General features: G+C 46.0%; 1 protein-coding gene across 2 annotated transcripts in view; it reads left to right on the top strand.

Moving 5' to 3' along the window:
- Positions 1-15269, top strand: part of RIN3 (Ras and Rab interactor 3) — a 95664-nt gene extending 80395 nt beyond the window's left edge. For both annotated transcript variants that reach the window (XM_045016993.1, XM_045016995.1), the window contains exons 8-10: positions 3666-3797; positions 6841-7004; positions 13252-15269. In XM_045016993.1, coding sequence (XP_044872928.1) covers positions 3666-3797; positions 6841-7004; positions 13252-13560 — 605 coding nt within the window. In that variant the 3' untranslated portion in view covers positions 13561-15269. The remainder of the gene's footprint in view (positions 1-3665; positions 3798-6840; positions 7005-13251) is intronic.
- The last annotated feature ends 513 nt before the right edge of the window (positions 15270-15782 follow it).

Raw genomic sequence — 15782 nt, 5'->3', positions numbered from 1 at the left:
GGATCTGCAACATCATTTAACTGACTGCACATTTAAACAACAGAAATGTTAATTCTACTTTCACTGAATAGAGCCGCAGATTCCTTCTACCATATGTGCTGACTCTGTACAAACTAGTCTAATTTACGGCTTCAGAAGTGAATATAACAGTCTCAGCCTCAGGCACTCTGTTTTAACTCATCTGTCTGTCTGCTCATTAGATACGTTTTCTGGTTTATTTTAAAGTCACATTTTTTATCGAGAACTAGGCTTGTATTTGTTTAAAACTCCAGCAGAAGATCTTCCTCTGCCAAAGGAGAACTTATGTCAACTATATATGACAAATAAGGAAAGCTGACTCATGGCAAAGACTTGAAACAAGTCAGTGGGAACAGCTGAGGAATAGGAATTTATTCCCTATATGGAAGGACATCTAGAATGTGGGCCAAAATCAGCCTTGGTGTAATTTACCAAAGCTACATTAGGGATAGATTATTTTTTTTGGAGTCCGGACAAATGATTAAGGAGTGAGACATGTGGCTGATCCCAAACCAATGAAGCCAAGACATGACATAGATGCATAAAAGAGAAAATGACTGAACATTGCAGGCACCATGAGTGATCACAGTGAGATTGAAAGTGATCTTGGTTTATGAAGATGGTACATATCTGGGTATCCTGAAAGATGGACTTGTGAAGCAACCTTATCATGTGTATACTGTACACTATGAACAAAAAGCATGCCAATTCAAAATAAGATGAACAGCTTCTAGATAAGAAATGCTGATCTCAGGTTCTTCATAGTTCATCTGATGGAACTTCTCCTTGGATCCTATTTTGAGCTGTAATGATTTATACTGATAAGAGTTTACATATAGTGCCTTTCATCTTAAAGGATCCCAAAGAGATTTACATACCATAAATATGGATCACTTCACAGACTCGCTGTCTCTATATGGATGCTTTAAGCACAAGACCATCCTCACCCCATCAGTATCACTTCCTGTAGAAGGTATGTTTACCTTAGACTGAGGTATCCCATCCAAATATTTACTCAGCCTGACATTGCTTAGCTCAGTAGCTCTGAGGAGAGCTCATCCCAAGGTACCATGGCTATAACAATATCTTAGTTCTGTAGTTCAGGATTCTACATCTCCAACAACAGTGGAGCCAGGTTTTGTAACTAAGGGCAACCAGGGATTTGGGGTGGGGGGAATGAGTGTGTGCTTGAAAAGATGCCATGCATGTACTTAAAAGATGCCGGGGGAAGGTGCCTATTCATAGAATCATAGAATATATGGGTTGGAAGAGACCTCAAGAGGTCATCTAGTCCAATCCCCTGATCAAAGCAGGACCAACACCAACTAAATCATCCCAGCCAGGGCTTTGTCAAGCCAGGCCTTAAAAACCTCTATGGAAGGAGATTCCACCACCTCCCTAGGTAAACCATTCCAGTGCTTCATCACCCTCCTAGTGAAATAGTGTTTCCTAATATCCAAACTAGACCTCCCCCACTGCAACTTGAGACCATTGCTGCTGCTCCTGCCATCTGCCACCAGTGAGAACAGCCTAGCTCCATCCCCTTTGGAGCGCCCTTTCAGGTAGTTGAAGGCTGCTATAAGAACATAACATAAGAATGGCCATACTGGGTCAGACCAAAGGTCCATCTAGCCCAGTATCCTGTCTACTGACAGTGGCCAATGCCAGGTGCCCCAGAGGGAGAGAACCCAACAGGCAATGATCAAGTGGTCTCTCTCCTGCCATCCATCTCCATCCTCTGACAAACAGAGGCTAGGGACATCCTTCCTTACCCATCCTGGCTAATATCCATCAACTCCCTCCTCACTCTTCTCTTCTGCAGACTAAATAAGCCCAGTTCCCTCAGCCTCTCCTCGTAAGTCATGTGCCCGAGCCCCCTAATCATTTTCGTTGCCCTCCACTGGACTCTCTCCAATTTGTCCACATTCCCTTCTGTAGTGGGGGGACCAAAACTGGACACAATACTCCAGGTGTGGCCTCACCAGTGCCGAATAGAAGGGAATAATCACTTCCCTCGATCTGCTGGCAATGCTCCTACTAATACAACCCAGTATGCCATTGGCCTTCTTGGCAACAAGGGCACACTGCTGACTCATATCCAGCTTCTCATCCACTGTAATCCCCAGATCCTTTTCTGGAGAACTGCTGCTTAGCCAGTCGGTCCCCAGCCTGTAGCGGTGCATGGGATTCTTCCTTCCTAAGTGCAGGACTCTGCACTTGTCCTTGTTGAACCTCCTCAGATTTCTTTTGACCCAATCCTCCAATTTGTCTAGGTCACTCAGGACTCTATCCCTACCCTCCAGCATATCTACCTCTCCCCTCAGTTTAGTGTCATCTGCGAACTTGCTGAGGGTGCAATTCATCCCATCATCCAGATCATTAATAAAGATGTTGAACAAAACCGGACCCAGGACCAACCCCTGGGGCACTCTGCTTGATACCGGCTGCCAACTAGACATCGAGCCGCTGATCACTACCCATTGAGCCCGACAATCTAGCCAGCTTTCTGTCCATCTTATAGTCCATTCATCCAATCCATACTTCTTAAACTTGCTGGCAAGAATGCTGTGGGAGACCGTATCAAAAGCTTTGCTAAAGTCAAGGTATATCACATCCACCACTTTCCCATATCCACAGAGCCAGTTATCTCATCATTGAAGGCAATCAGGTTGGTCAGGCATGACTTGCCCTTGGTGAATCCATGTTGACTGTTCCTGATCACCTTCCTCTCCTCCAAGTGCTTCAAAATGGATTCCTTGAGGACCTGCTCCATGATTTTGCTGGGAACTGAAGTGAGGCTGACCAGTCTGTAGTTTCTTTCTTCTCTTTTTTTAAATATGGGCACTATATTTGCCTCAGACACTAGTCAGCCTCCCTCTGCTATTGGCTTTGCCACTGGTCTCCAAACCAAGTCTGAAAACTGGTTTGATCATCAGTACTATAGAAAAGCTCTTTGTTTTCACAGCTTAATGCCCTGAATACAGAAATACTTCTCCTTGGCTCCCAGCTTCCTTGGGGCATCCATTGTAATTTAGTGCTCACAGTACGATAGTCACCTCCTGAAGGAACAGGAAAGCAGGATTCCAGCCCTAAGAACTGCTTTCACTATACTGCTTTCACTATTCCCCATGGTCTGTCTCACATTTTGTTGTAACCCCTGGTTCTACAGTCAGATACAGTGAATGAGGATGAACCCAAAGGGTACATGAGTTTGTAAACCACTCTGCTGATGGGAGCAACTCAGACCACAGGTACTGCACTTTTGAACAGCAACAGACTGAGCTTCCAAAGAGGAGAATTCAGCCTTTGTGTCAATCCACAATTCTCTCTTATTTGTGTTTCATAATAACTAACACATTTTGATTTTAGCTGGTAAAGAATCTATGTTCTTCTTTGTGTCTTCCACCTGATATTTTGTGCTTGAAGTTTAGTGTTGAGGGGTGTTTTTGCTTGTTTGACTGTTATTTAATTTTAAATTTTTCAGTGTTCTTTCATTGGCGTTTTTGAGCTATGAACCCTTTAGCTGATGTAACCCAAAGGAAATTGGCCAGTAGGAGCCATTTAATGGGAAGCTGGCACTTCTGTATCAGAACCATCGCCTTTCTGGATAACCTGTTGATACCTGGGTGTGTTCCTCTTGGTTGCAGGGAAGCCTTATGGTGCAGATGATTTCCTCCCGGTGCTCATGTACGTCTTGGCCCGCAGCAACCTGACTGAGGTGCTTCTGAATGTGGAGTATATGATGGAGCTCATGGACCCTGCTCTGCAGCTGGGCGAGGGTGAGAAAGAGCCTTCTCTCATGTTCCCTTTTGAAACGATTATGTACTTCTCTGCAGAATGCATGTAGGGTTTGTGAAATAGATAAAGAGCTCTAGCTAGGGTCAGGCAGCTGTAGGGTAAGCTTCCCCCATATGCCTCAAAACGATGTGACCCAAAGTTAGGTTTCTAAACATATCAGCAGATTTTAAAAAATGCTGAGCACCCAGAAGCTCCCACTGACCTCAGTTAGAGCTGCAGGTGCTCAACCTTACTGAAAATCAAACCACTAATTTAGCTACCTAAATACAGACGTAAGAGACAGAGACGTTTTGAAGACCTTGGCCCAGGTGTTAGAAACTGAACAGCTCTCTATTTAAAAATAAATTTTGGTAATACATTCTGCTAATGCTTTTAATTATTAATGAGAAAAGATCCCTTTGCTTTAATTGGTTGGTATGTCCTTGATCATGCCTAATTGTCAACCCCCAGGATGTTTATGTAACCCAGCTGACCCCTTTGGCAATGTTATCTGAGTGATAAATACCCAGTGATGTCCAAAGGGGGTGGAGTAACATTCACTGCAGGGGGGAGAGCTCTCTGAACAGGGAAAATTAAATTACTTTGCCTCCTGTGCTAGAGGACTGGTGTGTTTCTGAAAATATTGTTTTAAGTAAAGTGTTTTCTAAACATCATTTGTCTGGCCAGCCATGATAATTACTGTGAGTTTCATTAACAATCAGAGGAAGCACTAGAGAGAGCCCACAGAGCAAACAGAAGGGGGAGGATATGTATGTTTCAGAATTGCCATCTAGTGACCATTTTGGTCATCTGCAGCCTTTTAGTATTTTCATTTGTTTTCATAAAGAATGAGAGGACAAACCTGGAAGCAAGCAAGAACTGTGCAAGATACCAGTTAGAGATGAGTTAGACCAGGGGTGGCCAACCTATGGCTCCGGAGGCGCATGCGGCTCTTCAGAGGTTAATCTGCGGCTCGTTGCATAGGCGCTGACTCCGAGGCTGGAGCTACAGATGCTAACTTTCCAATGTGCTGTGGGGTGCTCACTGCTCAACCCCCTGCTCTGCCCCAGGTCCTGCCACCCCTTCCCCTTCCCCCAAGCCTGCCATGCCCTCACTCCTCCCCCATCCCCACCACAGCCTCCTGTGCACTGCGAAACAGCTGACTGCGTTGGGCAGGAGGCGTGGGGAGGAGGAGGAGGTGCAATTGGTGGGGCTGCTCCTACCAGTGGGTGGGAGATGCTGGGAGCTGGAGGGGGGTGGTGGATTGGGGGCTGCTGACATATTACTGTGGCTCTTTGGCAATGTTCGCTGGTAAATTCTGGCTCCTTCTCAGGCTCAGATTGGCCACCCTTGGGTTAGACTGAGGACCTCAAATCCAAATCGCTTTGAATTTGGGTTCAAATCCCTGGATCCGAACCTGCCCCTACAATTTTGTTTCTAGCATGGATCTCTCAAGAACAGCTCGTGAGACTTCAGCTCCATCCAGTTCAAATCGGAAAGTGAACACCAGTTTGATCTGGTCTCAAATCCCAACCTTTTACCTTAGTCTAAACAGGATCCTGGTCCATATATGGAAATTGCTTCCTTAGCCTGTCTCTGCTGTACAATGATACACTTGGCAAATCTGGAAACAATTGGTTTGATTTCAGTGGTAAACTAGATGACTGAGCATTACGATTACCCCTGCTGAGGGGAAGAGTCACCTTGTGGTGAATGCTCAGAACCAGAAATTAGAATGTCCAGCTTCTAGTCCTTGCTCTGTCATTAGAGATTTCTGCCTCCCTAGCACCTACCAGTAATGCTGTACCCGACCCCACTGCAAGTGCTGGGGCTCACCACCCTTTAGAGATTGGTCTGGTAGGGCACTGGGTGTACCATACGCTTGGAGACCAGCACTGCCAGTGCTCCAAGCACTAGGATCTTCAGGAAGTTCCACAGTAGACAGGATTGGTTGCAATATGCTCATTGTCAATGGCTAAGTAGATATTATACCCTTTCCCACTCTTAGTTAGTTAGTTAGTTAGTTAGTTAGTTAGTTACTAATAAACTGGGTAAAAATTTTTGAACCAATAGTACGTTCACTGAAAAATGCAGTTTGGAGTCAACTAAAACTATTTGCAAATTTGGGTTGAATTTGATGAATAGTTGCAGTTGGAAAAGAGAAGGGTTTTTTTCAAAAAAGTCAAAATGTTTTATCCCAACATTTTTTAAACAAAATATTTAATGTTTTCATTTTGAAACAAGGTTTCAGTTCAACATTTAGCTAGCTTTATTTAAAAAGGAAAAAAAGGTTAAAAAAAACCCCCAACCCTAGATTAAATGGGAAAAAAAGAGATTTTATTTCAGGTTGAAAAATGTTCTGTTTGACCCAAAATGAAATACTTTTTGGTTTTTCATTTGGGCCACGGAACCAAAATATAAATGATTCATTCCACTCTAGTTACTGATTCCTGCGCAGTTGTATGCAGCTACATTATCATTAGTTGTATTACCATGGCACCTAGGAGTCCCAATCATGGACAAGGAGCCCCATATTGCTAGGTGCTGTACAAACACTGAATGAAAGGACAGTCCCTGCCCCAAAGAGTTTACAATCTAAGGGAAGATTGGTGACTTGGGTTTCTCCGTGAAAGAGGATGCTGTATTCATTTACATGAATTCTATGTTTAACCGTAAGATATCAATGAAAACCCACAGCGCGCCAGCCTGCAGTCACTGCTCCTTCCCAGCTGTGAGTGAGGGAAGTGACACAAGCAGGTTAGGTAGCATGGGTTGCATCTGCAGCTACATCAACCAGAATGGAATGAAGAGCACTATGATCATTATTTATTAGTTCTATTGCAGTCACACCTACGCATGCCAAATAAAGGTCAGGGTCCTGCTGTACAACCAATGCAAAGACAACCCGTGCCCCACAGAGCTCACAATCTCAGATTTAAACAATTCACAACGGGTGAATGAACATAGCAGCAGGGAGGAGGGAAGGACAAAGTAATGGTAGATTCAGGTGTGATGATGTTTTGGGACCTTCTTGTCTTTTTGTAGGTTCCTATTACTTAACTACCACCTATGGGGCCCTGGAGCACATCAAGAACTACGATAAGATAACAGTAACTCGGCAGCTGAGCATGGAAGTGCAGGATTCCATTCACCGCTGGGAGAGGCGGAGGACGCTCAACAAGGCCCGGGCGTCCCGCTCGTCTGTGCAGGTCAGCAGCTCTGGGAGAAGGGGGTGGTGGAGAGTGCAACTTCCATAGTGTGAAAAGCAGATGAAAATTCCAACTGGAAACCAGGCTTCAAACAGGGCCCCAATTATTCCCCGCGATTAGTAATACTATTACTCAGCGCATGCCATCTGCTTGCTAGGCACTGCAGTGTGCACAGAGGACGTCAAAGTTCCTATCCGCAAGAGCTTACGTTCTGTGCTGGGCACCATGGAAGAAGCAAGGAAGTGCAGAATGGAAGAAAGCTACAAAGGGAGCTGTGAGAAGTGGGAGGTGTGAGCGGGGGGAAGAAGAGGAGGAGAAAGAATTGAAAATAAAGAACTAAGAGAGAGCGATATCAGCTGTCACAGTTTGGGGCAACTGCATCTGTATCCCCCCTCCATCAGGGCCGGATTTCCAGTTAGGCACAGTAGGCATGTACCTATCGGCACTGGCATTCTAGGGGCGCCTTATCTCTCTAAAACTGTGCAACACGAAAATCGCCTGTAGGGCAGATGGGGAGCGCTGAAGATGCTGTGCCTAGGTGCGTGTATGGTGTAAATCCGTCCCTGCCCTCTATGGCCCCTCAAGAGCAGCCAGTCTGGGCTCCCAACTCCTCATTTCTCCTGTGCGTAGACCCACGTTTCTGTCCCTCCTGACCAGCGTTTTTCCAGGCTTCACAGTTTCCTGCCTATACTGTGTGATATTCCCAGCAAGCCAGGCATCCTAGATAGGCCAGCAAGTGCACTTTGCTGTCTCTTCAAAGACTGTGAACAGCTGTAATTGCCAGCAGTCACAGGTTACCACGCAGATCTTTCTAAGTAAGTACCTTTACTCTGAAGGTGAAAGTACTACAGAGAAAACATATTCAAACCCATCAAAGAACCTACACACATGCTAATAAGCTTATCAGAGATCACCATCCTCCCCAACACAAACATGGGCTCTGGTAGGAGTCAGTGCTTCAGACCCCACCAAGAGTGTTTTCTGTGGGGAACAGTTCAGAATAGCCTCAGCTCAGAACTAGCACCTTCATGAATAGCTCCGTCTTTCCACTATACAGCTGGGGCCTTTGATCTTGGCCTCATGTAACAGGTAATCAGCAGACAATGCCCCCATACCTCCCATCTCAGGGCATAGCTTCTGAAGGCTGTTTTTTTTTAATAACCAAAGGTGAGGGATTTGTATTAACCTCCCCCACATATAGCCCAGGAAATCCAATCCAAAAATCGTTTGTTCAGTATAGTCCTTTGATCATCCAGCTCTTATATCTGTCACAGCTACTCCCTCAAGAAGTTACATGCAGTCCTGGCCCACAATAATACATGAACCATTAATCGAATACAATGGACGTCTCCCCGGGATAAGTCAGGAAATTGCCATATTTGTCACAGCAGCATCCGACAATCTCTTAATAGTGAGGCTGATGCGAAGGCTAGTGGAATCCATTGAGGCCCCACACTACAAGTTTTGGGCCCCACACTACAGGAAGGATGTGGAAAAATTGGAAAGAGTCCAGCGGAGGGCAACAAAAATGATTAGGGGGCTGGAGCACATGACTTATGAGGAGAGGCTGAGGGAACTGGGATTGTGTAGTCTGCAGAAGAGAAGAATGAGGCGGGATTTGATAGCTGCTTTCAACTACCTGAAAGGGGGTTCCAAAGAGGATGGATCTAGACTGTTCACAGTGGTACCAGATGACAGAACAAGGAATAATGGTCTCAAGTTGCAGTGGGGGAGGTTTAGGTGGGATATTAGGAAAAACTTTTTCACTAGGAGGGTAGTGAAGCACTGGAATGGGTTACCTAGGGAGGTGGTGGAATCTCCTTCCTTAGAGGTTTTTAAGGTTTGAGAAAGCCCTGGCTGGGATGATTTATTTGAGAATTGGTCCTTCTTTGAGCAGGGGGTTGGACTAGATGACCTCCTGAGGTCCCTTCCAACCCTGATATTCTATGATTCTATGAGGGGATGCTAACAGGGGTGTGGCCTGGTTTTAATATCAGAGGAGGAAGCTGATTTTTGCAGCAGAGTTTTGGACAGAGTTGAGAGGAGAAGTAGGGAGCCCGGACAGCAGGAGGTTGCTCTGATTAGACATTACACATACACAGAATTACAACAGGCATTGCCCTTGAGGAACATCAGTACTGATCATAAAGTTACCCAAGCTGGCTTTTAAACCCAGAAAACTCCTTTTCACTGGTGACCTAATTCAGGATCTGAGCTGTGGGCCATATCCTGATCTCTAGCACCCCACTTCAAAGGTCACTCCTAGGAATTCCCCTAGGGCAACCCAAAGGGTTTACTATTTTAATGATGGAATTCAAAGAAATTACAAGGAGGCTGCACTAAAGGCAGGGAAAAGAAAAAAGAGTGGAGAATGTGTAAATCTGTAGGCAGGCAGAGGCAATGGGGTTAATGCCAGGGCAATATGATCTGAGTTCTGAAGACGAGCTGAAAATCTGAATGGATATATTCTTCTGGATTAATGGATCTATTCTGTTGTGTGATTCTCATTAGCATTATCAACAACCACATATACACACTGATGGGAGAATGTGTCCATAAACACAGTTTGGAAAGGATCTATTTGAAATAGATGGGATAAAGAACATAAATGCCGGTTATGTAATAGCTGATGTACAAGAGGGTGTAACTGAAAATAAAAGCCCACTCCACCCCCTTTTTAATAGGCCTCTTTTCCGTCACTAGTACAATACCTCCATGTAACACTTCCTCTAGTTGGCTTGTGTGGGTGGTGTAATAAATTTACTCCTGGAGGAATTCTGCACCACGGCCCATGTATAGAATTTATGTCCCCCACAGATTTCTTTGCTTCCCTGCAGAAAAATGACTTTCTGATGGGGAAGCAAAAGGAAGCTACAAGAGCGGTCATGCAGCCCTCCCCAGCAGTATGTTTTGGGTGCCCAGGCAGCCAGCAGAGAAGTAAATCACTGTGGGGCAGAGGGCGAGATGGGGGAAGATCTGGCTGGTGGCTCCTACCCTGCGCTGCACTCAGCTGCTAGTCCCAGCTGGGCTGGGGAGGACAGGACTTCCTCTTCCCCGGCACAGCATCCAGGGATGTGTCAGACCCACCCCCAGATTTTTCCCCCGGCTGAAGGAAGCTCTACAAATTCCCCCTCTCCCATGCTTCCTGCACCCATCGCTCCTCAGGGGGAGGGATCCCTGTACAGGGAGCTGCTCCCCCATCCGCCCAACTGCCGTGCATCCAGACCTACCCCCATACCCATATCCTCCTGCCGAGCCTCAGCTCACCGCACTCAGAAGCCCCCCTATAAGCCCCACTCCCCCTGCCCCTGGACCACCATGATGAGCCCCAACCAGTTGCACCTGTATCCCCACCCCACTGAGCCCCACTCCCCCAGCATCTGGACCCCACCGTTGAGCCCCCCACACCCAGACCCCCTGCCGAGCTCTATCCCTCCCACACCCCGACACCTCTCCTGCTGAGCCCCAGCTGCCTTCACCTGGACCCCCCTGCAGAGTCCCATGACCGTTGCACCGAGAACCCCCCAACAAGCCCCTGTGCATCCAGATCCCACCCGGATCCCCCACTGAGCTGCCCGCACCCAGATTGCCCCCCACACACAGAACCCTCTCAACCCACTCCTGGATCCCTTCACACTAAGGGATCCACACTTGGATCCTGCCTTGCTGAGCCTGCCTGCCCACACCTGGTGCATGCTGGGGCTGGGGCATGGAGGGGCAGGGCCCTGGGGTGTTTCTGGGGCAGGTGCTGTGTCAGGGTTGGGTGCAGCCTCACTACGGAGTCTGTGTCCCCGGGGGAGCTGCACAGTGATCTCCCACCTCTGTGCAGCCAGCAGTCTGTGCTTCCGAATGCCATGCTGGAGCCTCCACATTTATTTGACAAATAAGATTTGCAGAATTTTTTAAATATTGTGTGCAGAATTTTTTTTTTTGGTGCAGAATTTTAATTTTTGTTGGCGCAGAATGCCCTCGGGAGTAAATAAAGACTGTGGGATGTCCTGGAGATGGAAGTAACTAGCCTACCCAGGGCTGCTGCTTTCCCATACTGTGGTGTTATCTCAAGAAGCAGCTTGAATAGGGTTTATGCCAATGGAGGCTGACAATTGTTACTAATGAGATGGCTGTCTCTCTCCAGTGACTACTTCATAGAATCATAGAAGATTAGGGTTGGAAGGGACCTCAGAAGGTCATCTAGTCCAACCCCCTGCTCAAAGCAGGACCAATCCCCACACAGATTTTTACCCCAGTTCCCTAAATGGCCCCCTCAAGCAGGCCAATGCTCAAACCACTGAACTATCCCTCCCGCCAACTTGGAGAGCTAGCCCCATTATAAAAAACATTCTCAGAGTTGACACTAATAAGCACTCTTGTCAGTCTCGGCAGAGAAGCCAAGGACAGAATGGGGCAGGGAGACTGGGTTATCCTCTCCTCCCTAGATGTCCTTCCAAGTCAGAGGTGTGGCACTCGGGAAGGGCAGGCTGTCAATGCTTCTGTAGCTGCTCCCTGTGTTGCACCTGGCCAGTGAGTAAATATGCTGCCAAACCAGCACCTTCCCCAAGCACAAAATGAATTTTAAAAACACTTTACATTAACCCTTATTTTCATCCACAAGGTGGTAGTAAAGATCAGAGGCCTGATTAGTTACTAACTGTTTATAGGGACGCCCTTAAACAATGAGTGTTGAAGCGGAGAGTGAACAGAAGTTGCTGTGGACAGGCCTAGTGTTTTGGCAGTGCCAGGGTTAGCCAGTGCTCTCTTTGTCACAAAGAGAACGTCCATGAAGAAACACTTCACTGTCTGTGAGCTGTCTGCCTTTTAGACATTCGGCCAAATTACCCTTCCCTTGAGCCATTTCACGATAGGCTGGACAAATCACTGGAAAATGTACAGGAGAGAAGACCCCGCTACTGGCTGGGGAATGGTCCAGATCAGTGGTTCTCAACCTATTTACCATTGTGGGCTGCACATGCTGCTTTTTATGTGTTATGTGGGCCACATCCACACAATATATATACTACCCTTATGGCCCTGAGGATGTCACATGGGCTGCAGCTGTGTGCTGATTGGGCCATGGGTTGAGAACCACTGGCCTAGATGAACTGTTAGTAAGAATACTTTGCAATTCTATAGAAGTTTTTACTCTGTCCCTTTTTAGAGCTGAGTCTCATTTTTCAAGAGTCAGAGCCCTCCACCTGGTCATCTTTAAAAAATCCCACGTTTCTCAGCTTTCCTTCTTGAGCTGGGAGACCAGAGGGCTTTCCAACCAAAGGGCAGGGAATTTTTAATCTTCGTGCATAAGACTGAAGTTGAAACTTGTGCTTCCCATTGGGGCTATGAGCTGACCAGAACTGTGATGCAAGATTCTTCCCTGGGAGAAACCAAGTATGGTTTTCTTGGCCTGACTGTTGAGGCTAGGACATGAATGGAATTTACCACCACAACAATCATTCATTTATTTCCACCCTACTGAAGCAAGAGAGTGAAGACACTATACCACGTTGTTACCTGACAGGTTTCCCATGAGCCAAGTCTTCTCTTGCCTCTGTGAGACATCTGGTTGTGAGGCTTGATGTCTTGAGGAGAAGCTTGCGGATTACTCATGATGATGGCACATTCCTTTGCTTCCTGGCTTGCTGAATCATGTCTCACAGATGAGGGTGGGAACGATTTCAGAGTGCACATTCTGCATAGCAGGAGATTCTCACTAGGGCCCCAAAACATCAGAATAGTTACATGTGCTTAACTTTAAGCATGTGAGGAGGCCCACTGATTTCAGTGGGGTGGATCACTTATTTAAAGATAAGCGCTTCGCGGGATCGGGGTCTAACAGTCAGGGCCAGCTCCAGGCACCAGCACAGGAAGCAGGTGCTTGGGGCGGCACATCCGGGTCTTCAGTGGCGGATCCCTCAGTCCCTCTCGGAGAGGAGGACCGGCCACCGAATTGCCACCGAAGAATGAAGCGGCGCGGTAGAGCAGCCGCCGAAGTGCCGCCAATGGCGGCTTTTTTCTTCTTTTTTTTTTCACCGCTTGGGGAGGCAAAAAAGCTGGAGCCGGCCCTGCTAACAGTGAATTTCCTTGGTTGTGTGTTTTCTTAATGAAAATCCCTAAATGCTCCAGAACTGGGTCTGAACCAAAATCCTAATTCAAACTTTTCTGAACATGGCATCTCAGGCCCCTCTTTAGTATCCAATCTATCCTTATTGCCTGAACTTGAGTGTTATATTTAAATCTATATTTTTCTTTGCAGGATTTCATCTCCATCTCCTTTTTGGAGACTAGTGCCCAGACACGGACGATGGCCTCGCGGACAGACACGACAGCTCAGCAGCTAGGCCAGCAATGTGCTGAGAAGTTTGAGGTGTCGGATCCCCAGAACTATGGGCTCTTTGTTCACGTTGATGACAGGTGCCTGCAGCTTGCTGATGATGCCCAACCCCATCATATAAAATCCTACCTTCTGAAGAGCGAACCCAAAAAAGATTTCCATTTTATTTATAAACTGCTATGCAAGGAAGAGACACAGATTCCAGTCATCAAAGAGCCAGACTTTTTATAATGGCAGAACTGCTCTTGTATTGTGTATGCTGCAGTCTTTGAAAAGACTGAGACACTTTATCTTATGAGATCTTCTGACATCAGGAGCATGTTGGAACTCAGCCTTTTAGCAGTGGTGGACAGGGTAGTAGTTGTAGATGCTGTCTCACTATTGGGCATTTCTCAGCAGAATTCATTTGCAGAAGCAAACAGACCATTCATAGGAATGTTCCTACTTTGGAAAACTTGAAGTATTAAACCTCAAAACCTCCCTATGGCAACAAGCAAACTCATAATGGATGTGGACAATGGAGCTTAATCAGTTGCTCCTGAGTTTTTACAGAAGAGTGATTATCTATCCTATTATAAGTTATATAGGTGAGAGTCACCTATGCAGAAGGCCTGTAAAGGGTCTATGCACAACTTAAACCCTATTTTTGAGGACTTATGTGGTGTGAGTGCCTAGAGCTGGTTCCCTGCACAGGGTTGAATTTCACCCTGCTTGAATAAATTATGACTCATGATTGATCTGTTCAGCAGCATAGAATCATATCATGCAGCAGAACTCCATCTGTACCCTGGGATGTTATGCTATATGTACTGACCTTTGAAATACATGTAATAACAGAACATGAAATCCAATACCGTATGTGCGCGAAGAAGCCTTTCTGTGTGGCATACATTTTACTGAATTACGTAATTTATGCACTTCCATCAATGTATTTTTTCCTTTTAAAGACTGTGACTCCGTCACCATCATTTTAGATGTACAACAGCCTTAATCAAATCTGTTGTACAGTAATGTCTGGTTAAATGTATTTATTTCCATGTGTGATCATTCTAAAATCACTTCCTATTTGTGAATAACTTGATAGTGTAAAAACACTGAGGGAAAAGGCAACATTCATTATAAAAAACTGATTTCAAATAGATCAGTGAAAGGACTCAAGGTCAGAGACGTTTTTTAAAAATACCACTTCCTTTTCAGCCAGTACTGGATGCTTCTGTTATTTTCACAGATGTTTTTGTATCTTCAGGTTGTTACATGAGTAAATACATGCTGTTGCATACTGAACTTGCTGAAGTTCCTTTTGATTTCTCCGCTCCTGTTCTCCAGGACTCAGAACCTGCCAATGAAATCTCACTGCAGGCTTGAATTTTCCATAAAATGGCCTGATGCAAAAGCACACAAAACCTCAAGCCAGCTTTCTGCTTCTTGAGTGAAGAATGGACATGGGAATCCTTGGCTTAAGCACAGACATTAATCCATCATGGGCCTGATCCCACAGCCCTTACTCAGCCAAAGTTCCCACTCATGTTAATGTAGGCAGGATATGAGTAACTGTCGGTGCAGTGGGAGTAGCCAACCCAAGGATTATAGGAACAGGCCAACTTTGATTGATTTGTCTTTAGTAGGAAAAACACATTGTTGTGATTAGAAAAGGGGGTTGTGTAAGTGTGTTCAAACAGCACAACTTCTACATCCAGCTAGCATTAAGGAGGAAATGGTCAGTGTTTTGCGGGGTGGGCTGGAGCCTACAAGTCCCACTACATTTTTATTACATTACTTTTTAAAGGGTCCCAGCCTCATTACTGAACAATGACAGTCTACAGTCGTTCTCTCTGAGGTTTGAAATCCATGTCCCTATATTCACTAGTACTGTAGTTTGGCATGTATTTGTGTGTGTGAAATAAATATATATGGATCCTTTGTACTGGTCACCAACCAAACGAGCATAAAAATTACAAATTATTACCGAGGCTGTTACCTTGTAATGCATTTAATCTTGGGTGCATGTAGCCAGGAGAAAGTGATATTACATTTAGGAAGAGTAAATAATATATTGTGGCTTCAAATATATCATGTGCAGCACTGAGGGATTCTTTATGAGAGAGATTTGCCCCAAAGTCTTTGATTCATTTTCCCGCCCTCCCCGGACACATGCACTTGTGCTGTGCAATTGGCTGGCACCCTCCACTTCTGGTACCCTCCACTGTGGGAAGAGCCTTGGGATCCTTCCGGATCAAAGGTGCTGCATACGTGGTGTTATTTGAAATACAGCCCAGGGAACAGGGACACGGCTGAGCTGTGGCATCTGGAGTTTGGGCTGGGGGTGGGGGAGATGACTCTTGGCAACTTTTTATTGGGAGTGAAAAGGGCATTTCTGCATCTGGGGCAGGTGGAGGGAACCTCTTCTCTGCTCTAAGGGGGAAATTCAGGATGCCCAGGGCCACATGAAGCCT

The sequence above is a fragment of the Mauremys mutica genome, chromosome 4 (genome assembly GCF_020497125.1).
Source record: "Mauremys mutica isolate MM-2020 ecotype Southern chromosome 4, ASM2049712v1, whole genome shotgun sequence".
NCBI lineage: Eukaryota > Metazoa > Chordata > Testudines > Geoemydidae > Mauremys > Mauremys mutica.
The sequence above is the reverse complement of the archived record's forward strand: the minus strand, read 5'-3'. Positions and strand labels throughout refer to the sequence as shown.